Raw genomic sequence first — 11,463 nt, forward strand, 5'->3', positions numbered from 1 at the left:
TCATTTTATATATACGGCTATAGTAACATTTTTTGTAAAAAAAAGTTTGTTGTTGTTAAAGTTAAAGTTCTATATAGGTTTTTATCGTGCACAAGATCGTCCGATAGCAGTTATATATCATTTTATATATACGGCTATAGTAACATTTTTTGTAAAAGAAAAGTTTGTTGTTGTAGTACACACCCTAGAACGATGAAATCCGGAAAAAAATATATGCCATCCGATTTCCACACTTCCAACTTAAAGTTCTATATAGGTTTTATCGTGCACAAGATCGTCCGATAGCAGTTATATATCATTTTATATATACGGCCATAATAACATTTTTTGGAGAAAAAAAGTTTGTTGTTGTAGTACACACCCTAGAACGATGAAATCCGGAAAAAAATGTATGCCATACGATTTCTACACTTCCAACTTAAAGTTCTATATAGGTTTTTATCGTGCACAAGATCGTCCGATAGCAGTTATATATCATTTTATATATACGGCTATAGTAACATTTTTTGTAAAAAAAAAGTTTGTTGTTGTAGTGCACACCCTAGAACGATGAAATCCGGAAAAAAATGTATGTCATCCGATTTCTACACTTCTGACTTAAAGTTCTATATAGGTTTTATCGTGCACAAGATCGTCCGATAGCAGTTATATATCATTTTATATATACGGCTATAGTAACATTTTTTGTAAAAAAAAAGTTTGTTGTTGTAGTACACACCCTAGAACGATGAAATCCGGAAAAAATATATGCCATCCGATTTCCACACTTCCAACTTAAAGTTCTATATAGGTTTTTATCGTGCACAAGATCGTCCGATAGCAGTTATATATCATTTTATATATACGGCCATAATAACATTTTTGGAAAAAAAAGTTTGTTGTTGTAGTACACACCCTAGAACGATGAAATCCGGAAAAAAATGTATGCCATACAATTTCTACACTTCCAACTTAAAGTTCTACATAGGTCTTTATCGTGCACAAGATCGTCCGATAGCAGTTATATATCAATTTATATATACTTCCATAATAACATTTTTTGTAAAAAAAAGTTTGTTGTTGTAGTACACACCCTAGAACGATGAAATCTGGAAAAAAATGTTTGTCATCCGATTTCTACACTTCCAACTTAAAGTTCTATATAAGTTTTTATCATGCACAAGATCGTCCGATAGCAGTTATATATCAATATATATATACTTCCATAATAACATTTTTTGTAAAAAAAAAGTTTGTTGTTGTAGTACACAACCTAGAACGATGAAATCCGGAAAAAAATGTATGCCATCCGGTTTCTACACTTCCAACTTAAAGTTCTACATAGGTCTTTATCGTGCACAAGATCGTCCGATAGCAGTTATATATCAATTTATATATACTTCCATAATAACATTTTTTGTAAAAAAAAAGTTTGTTGTTGTAGTACACACCCTAGAACGATGAAATCCGGAAAAAAATGTATGCCATCCGGTTTCTACACTTCCAACTTAAAGTTCTATATAGGTTTTTATCGTGCACAAGATCGTCCGATAGCAGTTATATATCATTTTATATATACGGCTATAGTAACATTTTTTGTAAAAAAAAGTTTGTTGTTGTAGTACACACTCTAGAACGATGAAATCCGGAAAAAATGTATGCCATCCGATTTCTACACTTCCAACTTAAAGTTCTATATAGGTTTTTATCGTGCACAAGATCGTCCGATAGCAGTTATATATCATTTTATATATACGGCTATAGTAACATTTTTTGTAAAAAAAAAGTTTGTTGTTGTAGTGCACACCCTAGAACGATGAAATCCGGAAAAAAATGTATGTCATCCGATTTCTACACTTCTGACTTAAAGTTCTATATAGGTTTTTATCGTGCACAAGATCGTCCGATAGCAGTTATATATCATTTTATATATACGGCTATAGTAACATTTTTTGTAAAAAAAAAGTTTGTTGTTGTAGTACACACCCTAGAACGATGAAATCCGGAAAAAATATATGCCATCCGATTTCCACACTTCCAACTTAAAGTTCTATATAGGTTTTTATCGTGCACAAGATCGTCCGATAGCAGTTATATATCATTTTATATATACGGCCATAATAACATTTTTTGGAAAAAAAAGTTTGTTGTTGTAGTACACACCCTAGAACGATGAAATCCGGAAAAAAATGTATGCCATACGATTTCTACACTTCCAACTTAAAGTTCTATATAGGTTTTTATCGTGCACAAGATCGTCCGATAGCAGTTATATATCATTTTATATATACGGCTATAGTAACATTTTTTGTAAAAAAAAAGTTTGTTGTTGTAGTACACACCCTAGAACGATGAAATCCGGAAAAAAATGTATGCCATCCGATTTCTACACTTCCAACTTAAAGTTCTATATAGGTTTTTATCGTGCACAAGATCGTCCGATAGCAGTTATATATCATTTTATATATACGACCATAATAACATTTTTTGGAAAAAAAAGTTTGTTGTTGTAGTACACACCCTAGAACGATGAAATCCGGAAAAAAATGTATGCCATATGATTTCTACACTTCCAACTTAAAGTTCTATATAGGTTTTTATCGTGCACAAGATCGTCCGATAGCAGTTATATATCATTTTATATATACGGCTATAGTAACATTTTTTGTAAAAAAAAAGTTTGTTGTTGTAGTACACACCCTAGAACGATAAAATCCGGAAAAAAATGTATGCCATCCGATTTCTACACTTCCAACTTAAAGTTCTATATAGGTTTTTATCGTGCACAAGATCGTCCGATAGCAGTTATATATCATTTTATATATACGGCTATAGTAACATTTTTTGTAAAAAAAAGTTTGTTGTTGTAGTACACACCCTAGAACGATGAAATCCGGAAAAAAATGTATGCCATCCGATTTCTACACTTCCAACTTAAAGTTCTATATAGGTTTTTATCGTGCACAAGATCGTCCGATAGCAGTTATATATCACTTTATATATACGGCTATAGTAACATTTTTTGTAAAAAAAAAGTTTGTTGTTGTAGTACACACCCTAGAACGATGAAATCCGGAAAAAAATGTATGTCATCCGATTTCTACACTTCTGACTTAAAGTTCTATATAGGTTTTTATCGTGCACAAGATCGTCCGATAGCAGTTATATATCATTTTATATATACGGCTATAGTAACATTTTTTGTAAAAGAAAAGTTTGTTGTTGTAGTACACACCCTAGAACGATGAAATCCGGAAAAAAATATATGCCATCCGATTTCCACACTTCCAACTTAAAGTTCTATATAGGTTTTTATCGTGCACAAGATCGTCCGATAGCAGTTATATATCATTTTATATATACGGCCATAATAACATTTTTTGGAGAAAAAAAGTTTGTTGTTGTAGTACACACCCTAGAACGATGAAATCCGGAAAAAAATGTATGCCATACGATTTCTACACTTCCAACTTAAAGTTCTATATAGGTTTTTATCGTGCACAAGATCGTCCGATAGCAGTTATATATCATTTTATATATACGGCTATAGTAACATTTTTTGTAAAAAAAAAGTTTGTTGTTGTAGTACACACCCTAGAACGATGAAATCCGGAAAAAAATGTATGCCATCCGATTTCTACACTTCCAACTTAAAGTTCTATATAGGTTTTTATCGTGCACAAGATCGTCCGATAGCAGTTATATATCATTTTATATATACGGCTATAGTAACATTTTTTGTGAAAGAAAAGTTTGTTGTTGTAGTACACACCCTAGAACGATGAAATCCGGAAAAAAATGTATGCCATCCGGTTTCTACACTTCCAACTTAAAGTTCTATATAGGTTTTTATCGTGCACAAGATCGTCCGATAGCAGTTATATATCATTTTATATATACGGCTATAGTAACATTTTTTGTAAAAAAAAAGTTTGTTGTTGTAGTACACACCTTAGAACGATGAAATCCGGAAAAAAATGTATGCCATCCGATTTCTACACTTCCAACTTAAAGTTCTATATAGGTTTTTATCGTGCACAAGATCGTCCGATAGCAGTTATATATCATTTTATATATACGGCTATAGTAACATTTTTTGTAAAAAAAAAAGTTTGTTGTTGTAGTACACATCCTAGAACGATGAAATCCGGAAAAAAATGTATGTCATCCGATTTCTACACTTCCAACTTAAAGTTCTATATAGGTTTTTGTCGTGCACAAGATCGTCCGATAGCAGTTATATATCATTGTATATATACGGCTATAGTAACTTTTTTTGTAAAAAAAAAGTTTGTTGTTGTAGTACACACCCTAGAACGATGAAATCCGGAAAAAAATGTATGCCATCCGATTTCTACACTTCCAACTTAAAGTTCTATATAGGTTTTTATCGTGCACAAGATCGTCCGATAGCACTTATATATCATTTTATATACATATATGACCATAGTAACATTTTTTGAATGTTTTTTATTAAAAGGCATTCTGTAACGATATAATCCCAAATATATTTATATTTTATCAGATTTGTTCCTTTCCACATTTATACACATATTTTAATTGATCAAAAATATTTTTTTTAATGTAAATCATGAAAATCAATTTTTTTGAATTTTTTCCACGTGCATAAACACATATTGAAAATGTAAATAATGAAAACGAGTTTTTGCGTCTTTTCCACGTGCAGAAACACATATTTGTAAACAAAAATAACTCACCACACCAAAAAAAATGTTTATTTTGATAAAACAGCTGTTACGGTTTGTTTTATTTTTCGTCGGGTTGTTTTCTTTATGTGCGTGACTTTTCGACTCTTTTCATTTAGTTAAAAGTCGACTTTTCGACCTTTTGCATTTTATGAAAAGTCGATTTTCGACTTTTAGGCTTTTCGACTATAAGTATTTTATAAATAGTCGACGTTTTTCGACTTTTTTTCGACTTTTTCTACTTTTTTCGACTTTTTCCGACTTTTTTGACTTATCGATTTTTTTCGACTATTTTAGAGTTTTTGACTTTTTTTTCCACTTTTTTAAAATTTTCGACTATTGTTGACCTTTTTCTACAATTTTGGAGTTCTCGACTTTTCGACCTTTTTCGACTTTTTCCGACTTTTTTCGATTTTTCGACATTTCGACTTATCGACTTTCAGACTTTTCGACTTTTATTAACAAAGTCGACTTTTCGACTTTTTTCACAGACGATAGTCGAGTTATTGACTTTTTTGGAACAAAATAGTCGATTTCGACTTTTCGACAAAAAGTCGATTGTTCGATTATTCGAAAGTCGATTTATAGAACCCTAAACAGCAGAATGAAAAAGTGCAGCCAAGTTAAAGTAATAATGAAAGGATTTGCTGACAGTAGTAATAGATAATAATTGTTATTTCCGATCATAATAGATGGATGGAAAGATAGATAGATAGATAGATAGATAGATAGATAGATAGATAGATAGATAGATAGATAGATAGATAGATAGATAGATAGATAGATAGATAGATAGATAGATAGATAGATAGATAGATAGATAGATAGATAGATAGATAGATAGATAGATAGATAGATAGATAGATAGATAGATAGATAGATAGATAGATAGATAGATAGATAGATAGATAGATAGATAGATAGATAGATAGATAGATAGATAGATAGATAGATAGATAGATAGATAGATAGATAGATAGATAGATCCTCTGATTGCATTTAATCATCCAAGATTGCTACCAGTGCTTAAGCAGAGTCATTTACTGATAATATGTGCACGGATGTACATAGATAGTATATATGTAAAATAAATATCGTCAATAAAAATTGCTGTCTTTAGTCTAATCAGAAATCTGATTGCATACGGCAAATATAATCAGATGACAGGTTAAGTTCATAGGAAGAGACGTACTGCTTGTGTTGGGGTATAACAAAATTGTCATTTTTGTTTTTTCTTTTTGTTCAGGCAACAACAAATTGGACTTTGAGATAACAGATGCAATGAATAAATGTTTTTTGTTTTCTTTACAATCTTTTAGCTTTATAGAATATTTAATAATTAAACAAAACTAGAGTCATGTGGTACTTTAAGAAAATTAATACAAAAGCACTAAGACCGGCGTTACGTAGTTTGTCATCAATAAAGGAAAACTTTGTAAATACCGAAATAGATAACAAAACTGGAATTGCCATTGTAAAATTGCATAGAAAACCAGTGAATGCACTTAATTTGCAATTGTTGCAAGAGCTAAAGAAAACAATAAAAAACGTAGAAGAACAAAAATGTCAAGGTTTAATTTTGACATCGGTAAGTTTAGTACAAATTGATGCTAAATGCCTTTTAGTTATAAATTAATTTTCGAACAAAATAGAACATTAATGGAATCTTTTCATCTGGTTTGGATTTAAAAGAATTGTATAAACCCCAGCTGGAAAGGCTAGAACAAGTTTATGCAGCTTTACGCGATGCAGCTTTAACATTATATAGCAGTCCTCTTACCACTGCGGTTTTAATTAATGTAAATATAGTGAATTATTAAAAATATTACTAATTTTCTTTTGTTCCCTTCCCCACCAGGGTCACTCACCAGCCGGTGGTTGTGTATTGGGCATTTGTTGTGATTATCGAGTCATGCTGTCTAACTTTAGCATTGGCTTAAATGAGACCCAAGTAGGCGTTGCACCTCCCAGCTTTGTAGAAGCATTATTCTGTAATATTGTATCAAGACGTACTGCTGAATTGGCTTTAATTCAGGGCAAAATGTTTAGCACTACAGAAGCTTTCGATGTGGGTTTGGTCGATGCTATAGCTGACAGCAAAGAGGAAGGTCTTCATAAATGTGAAAAATTTATAACTTCGTTAAGAGATGTAAATCAACACGCTAGGATACTTACTAAATTACAATTTCGGAAATCGGTTTTAGAGGTATTCGAAAGGGAAAGAGTTGCAAAGAAAAGTGAATTTGTTTCTCGTGTAATGGAAGCAGATTTTCAGCAGCAGTTAGATAAATATCTTGAAAGTTTGAAGAATAAAAGGAAAATAGAATAAAATTAATCTTAAATAAGCTTTTAAGTTTTAAAAAGTTTTTAAAATTTCAACGAGTTTAGCACAACTGAGCTCTTAATATACATATGACACTTGGTTGCTTTATCCCCAATAGTTTATAAGATATCAAATTATTTTCAAAATACCAAAATCTTTTCGACAGGACTTTGTGACTGAACAGATACCGTTTAAATTTAACCATCTCCGAAATACATTCAGCAAAAGTGTGACAAAGATTAAAGCGCAGATGTTAGTGCAAAATGTAATTCCGTTAAATTTGTAAAATATGAATTTTTCTTAAATTTAGAAATTACTTACAAGCGGAATACCTGATAAAATGCAGATATCGCCATTTATTTGTGTCTGCCGGCGTTAGCTTTGTTCGTCATATGACTGTGTAAATTTCTTACCTTATATTTATTATAAATTGTTTTGAATTTAAATAAGAAGCATCTTAATATTTGCCTTTAAAGATATTTAACAAAATTACTTAAACGCAAGTTCGATTTATATGTACTTTTTAACGATTTCCGCGAAAATATGATTTTACTAATTATGACACTTGTGATGTAAATAAACAAACTGGCAAAACATAAAAGTGCTGCCAAATCTTGAAAACTAACAGCTGCAAATGCTTCTTTTATTTACTTCTACCATTCACTGCAAATTAATAACACATTAAACAGCTGGAATTGTTATTCACATTTTCTAATAATTTTTCTACTAAACTCAACAATTTTATTAATTTTTCCTGAAATTTTGTATTAAAAACAATGTCGGCACGTAATTTATTGCTAATGGGACAATGTATGCCCTGTGTTAAACAAAATGCCTCCAAAATTCGCATACGCCGCATGGAATTGGATAAAAATCTCAATATGGTAAAATACTTAAAAAAAATAAAAAAATACTTTAACTTATCAGCTTCTTTCTTTTCCAAATAGTACTTTAAAAAAGATGAATTCTTCTTTGCCCACGATCCCCAAAAAGTCTGCAAAACCGGTGATGTTGTTTTAATACGTGAACTGCCCGAGCGTTTAACCCGTCTTATTACCCATAAAGTGGAAAAAGTTGTTTATCAACTTGGTGACATAACGGATCCACTAACCGGCAAAGCTGTTGTGGCTGGTAAATATCGTGATCAAATCGAAGAAGCCAATCGTATGTTTGGCAAATCAGAAAAAGCATTCGATTATAGTAAAGCACCTCCTCGTGGTCGTTTGGAGGGAACAAAAGATTTTACTCACGGTGAAACTTATATTAAGTATCATGAGGATGGTAAAGATCAACCATTTGCTGTTTAGTTAGCATATGTAGTTATTTGTTATTATGGTTTAGTTTAATAAAGAAATATAACAAAAATTACAAATTTAGCATCTTTTTCTTAAAATATATTTGTGTATAACAGTTTTTCTATTAAATATAAGAATTTAAAACAATTTTTTAAAGAAAATTTTGTGTATAACACAATTTTCTATAGAAAATTTTGTGTATAAAACTATTTTCTATAGAAAATTTTGTGTATAAAACTATTTTCTATAGAAAATGTTGTGTATAACACTATTTTCTGTAGAAAATGTTGTGTATATTTTCTATAGAAAATGTTGTGTATAACACTATTTTCCATAGAAAATTTTGTGTATAAAACTATTTTGTATAGCTGGATTTTTGCATAACACTACTTTCTATAGTTGTTTTTTTGTATAACACTACTTTCTACAGAAAATTTTGTTTTCTATAGACAATTTTCTGTATCACTTAATTTCATATAGAATATTTTGAGTGTAACATAATTATCTATAGAAAATGTTTTGTTTAAAACACTTCTATGGACAATGTATAAAACATTTTTCTATAAACAATTTCGAGTAGAACAGAATATATAACGTCAAATTTATGATACTCATCTGGCAACCTTGTTTGCAACATCATTACTCTCGCTCTCTTCTTCCTGTTTCCTTTTTTATTCATCAGTTTCCAATTGCAATTCTAGTGATGCGCGTTGTTTTGTGTGCAAAAATCGTAATCAAGTGTAAAAAATAAAAAAAAATTGTTAAATTTCATGAAATATTTTTAATATTTTATTCAAATAATAGTTTTGTAATGTTAGTTAATGTTTTAATAAGAGAAAAAGTTGTTTTATTCTGAAATGTAAGAAAAACTTTCTGCAAAAAAATTCCTCAAGTTTTTTGTTTACTTTTGGTGTTTGTGGGTAAGTTTTGTTTTTTATTTGTTGTAGTGTAGGGTGTAGAGTTGCGAAATCTTTACAGCAACAAGTGGGGAAAATACAGAGGTTAATAACCATTATTGCAACGTTTAAAAAGGTCAAAATTAAGATATTAGTTTGTTTTATTACGCCTTTCACTCTCCCTTTAACAGTTTCATTGAAAATGTAAACTTTAATACAGAGTAGATTTCCGGCAGCAGCGCAGCCATCAATTTTAAGTCATTTAAACTAGATGTCGACTAGAATATAGACTAGACTATAGACTAGACTATAGACTAGACTATAGACTAGACTAGACTAGACTATAGACTAGACTATTGCTTAGACTATAGACTAGACTACAGACTAGACTATAGACTAGACTATAGACTAGACTATAGACTAGACTATAGACTAGACTATAGACTAGACTATAGACTAGACTATAGACTAGACTATAGACTAGACTATAGACTAGACTATAGACTAGACTATAGACTAGACTATAGACTAGACTATAGACTAGACTATAGACTAGACTATAGACTAGACTATAGACTAGACTATAGACTAGACTATAGACTAGACTATAGACTAGACTATAGACTAGACTATAGACTAGACTATAGACTAGACTATAGACTAGACTATAGACTAGACTATTGATTAGACTATAGACTAGACTATAGACTAGACTATAGACTAGAATATAGACTAGACTATAGACTAGACTATTGATTAGACTATAGACTAGACTATAGACTAGACTATAGACTAGACTATAGACTAGACTATAGACTAGACTATAGACTATAGACTAGACTATAGACTAGACTATAGACTAGACTATTGATTAGACTATAGACTAGACTATAGACTAGACTATAGACTAGACTATAGACTAGACTATAGACTAGACTATAGACTAGACTATAGACTAGACTATAGACTAGACTATAGACTAGACTATAGACTAGAGTATAGACTAGACTCTAGACTAGACTATAGACTAGACTATAGACTAGACTATAGACTAGACTATAGACTAGACTATAGACTAGACTATAGACTAGACTATAGACTAGACTCTAGACTAGACTATAGACTAGACTATAGACTAGACTATAGACTAGACTATAGACTAGACTATAGACTAGACTATAGACTAGACTATAGACTAGACTATAGACTAGACTATAGACTAGACTATAGACTAGACTATAGACTAGACTATAGACTAGACTATAGACTAGACTATAGACTAGACTATTGCTTAGACTATAGACTAGACTACAGACTAGACTATAGACTAGACTATAGACTAGACTATAGACTAGACTATAGACTAGACTATAGACTAGACTATAGACTAGACTATAGACTAGACTATAGACTAGACTATAGACTAGACTATAGACTAGACTATAGACTAGACTATAGACTAGACTATAGACTAGACTATAGACTAGACTATAGACTAGACTATAGACTAGACTATAGACTAGACTATAGACTAGACTATAGACTAGACTATAGACTAGACTATAGACTAGACTATTGATTAGACTATAGACTAGACTATAGACTAGACTATAGACTAGAATATAGACTAGACTATAGACTAGACTATTGATTAGACTATAGACTAGACTATAGACTAGACTATAGACTAGACTATAGACTAGACTATAGACTAGACTATAGACTAGACTATAGACTAGACTATAGACTAGACTATAGACTAGACTATAGACTAGACTATAGACTAGACTATAGACTAGAGTATAGACTAGACTATAGACTAGACTATAGACTAGACTATAGACTAGACTATAGACTAGACTATAGACTAGACTATAGACTAGACTATAGACTAGACTATAGACTAGACTATAGACTAGACTATAGACTAGACTATAGACTAGACTATATGACTAGACTATAGACTAGACTATAGACTAGACTATAGACTAGACTATAGACTAGACTATAGACTAGACTATAGACTAGACTATTAGACTTAGACTTATAGACTAGACTATAGACTAGATATAGACTAGACTATAGACTAGACTATAGACTAGACTATAGACTAACTATAGACTAGACTATAGACTAGACTATAGACTAGACTATAGACTAGACTATAGACTAGACTATAGACTAGACTATAGACTAGACTATAGACTAGACTATAGACTAGACTATAGACTAGACTATAGCTAGACTATAGACTAGACTATAGA

The 11,463-nt window shown here is 30.9% G+C and overlaps 2 protein-coding genes across 3 annotated transcripts; both read left to right on the forward strand.

Moving 5' to 3' along the window:
* Positions 1 to 5,697: 5,697 nt before the first annotated feature.
* On the forward strand, positions 5,698 to 7,027 carry LOC119613639 (enoyl-CoA delta isomerase 1, mitochondrial-like). Of its 2 annotated transcripts, XM_037969666.1 has the most exons (4): positions 5,698 to 5,890; positions 6,005 to 6,273; positions 6,338 to 6,484; positions 6,544 to 7,027. In XM_037969666.1, exons 2-4 carry the CDS (start codon positions 6,043 to 6,045, stop codon positions 7,012 to 7,014), a joined length of 849 nt encoding a protein of 282 aa, XP_037825594.1. In that variant the 5' UTR covers positions 5,698 to 5,890; positions 6,005 to 6,042; the 3' UTR covers positions 7,015 to 7,027. The 2 variants fall into 2 exon arrangements, with proteins under 2 accessions (XP_037825594.1, XP_037825593.1); XM_037969665.1 differs by lacking the exon at positions 5,698 to 5,890 and having other exon boundaries at positions 5,932 to 6,273.
* A 625-nt stretch (positions 7,028 to 7,652) lies between these two features.
* On the forward strand, positions 7,653 to 8,380 carry LOC119613640 (28S ribosomal protein S17, mitochondrial). Its single transcript, XM_037969667.1, has 2 exons — positions 7,653 to 7,892; positions 7,956 to 8,380. The coding sequence occupies exons 1-2, from the start codon at positions 7,785 to 7,787 to the stop codon at positions 8,313 to 8,315; spliced, it is 468 nt and encodes a 155-aa protein (XP_037825595.1). The 5' UTR covers positions 7,653 to 7,784; the 3' UTR covers positions 8,316 to 8,380.
* The last annotated feature ends 3,083 nt before the right edge of the window (positions 8,381 to 11,463 follow it).

This window comes from Lucilia sericata, unplaced genomic scaffold (genome assembly GCF_015586225.1).
Source record: "Lucilia sericata isolate MDLA Ls3-8-SP2 unplaced genomic scaffold, ASM1558622v1 Contig002224F_arrow, whole genome shotgun sequence".
Taxonomy (NCBI): domain Eukaryota; kingdom Metazoa; phylum Arthropoda; class Insecta; order Diptera; family Calliphoridae; genus Lucilia; species Lucilia sericata.

Coding starts and splice junctions, on each gene's coding strand:
- LOC119613639 (XM_037969666.1), top strand. CDS start 6,043: ATGTGGTACTTTAAGAAAATTAATACAAAAGCACTAAGACCGGCGTTA. Junction 6,274..6,337: donor AAGGTTTAATTTTGACATCG/GTAAGTTTAGTA, acceptor CGAACAAAATAG/AACATTAATGGAATCTTTTC. Junction 6,485..6,543: donor CCACTGCGGTTTTAATTAAT/GTAAATATAGTG, acceptor CTTCCCCACCAG/GGTCACTCACCAGCCGGTGG.
- LOC119613640 (XM_037969667.1), top strand. CDS start 7,785: ATGTCGGCACGTAATTTATTGCTAATGGGACAATGTATGCCCTGTGTT. Junction 7,893..7,955: donor TGGATAAAAATCTCAATATG/GTAAAATACTTA, acceptor TTTTCCAAATAG/TACTTTAAAAAAGATGAATT.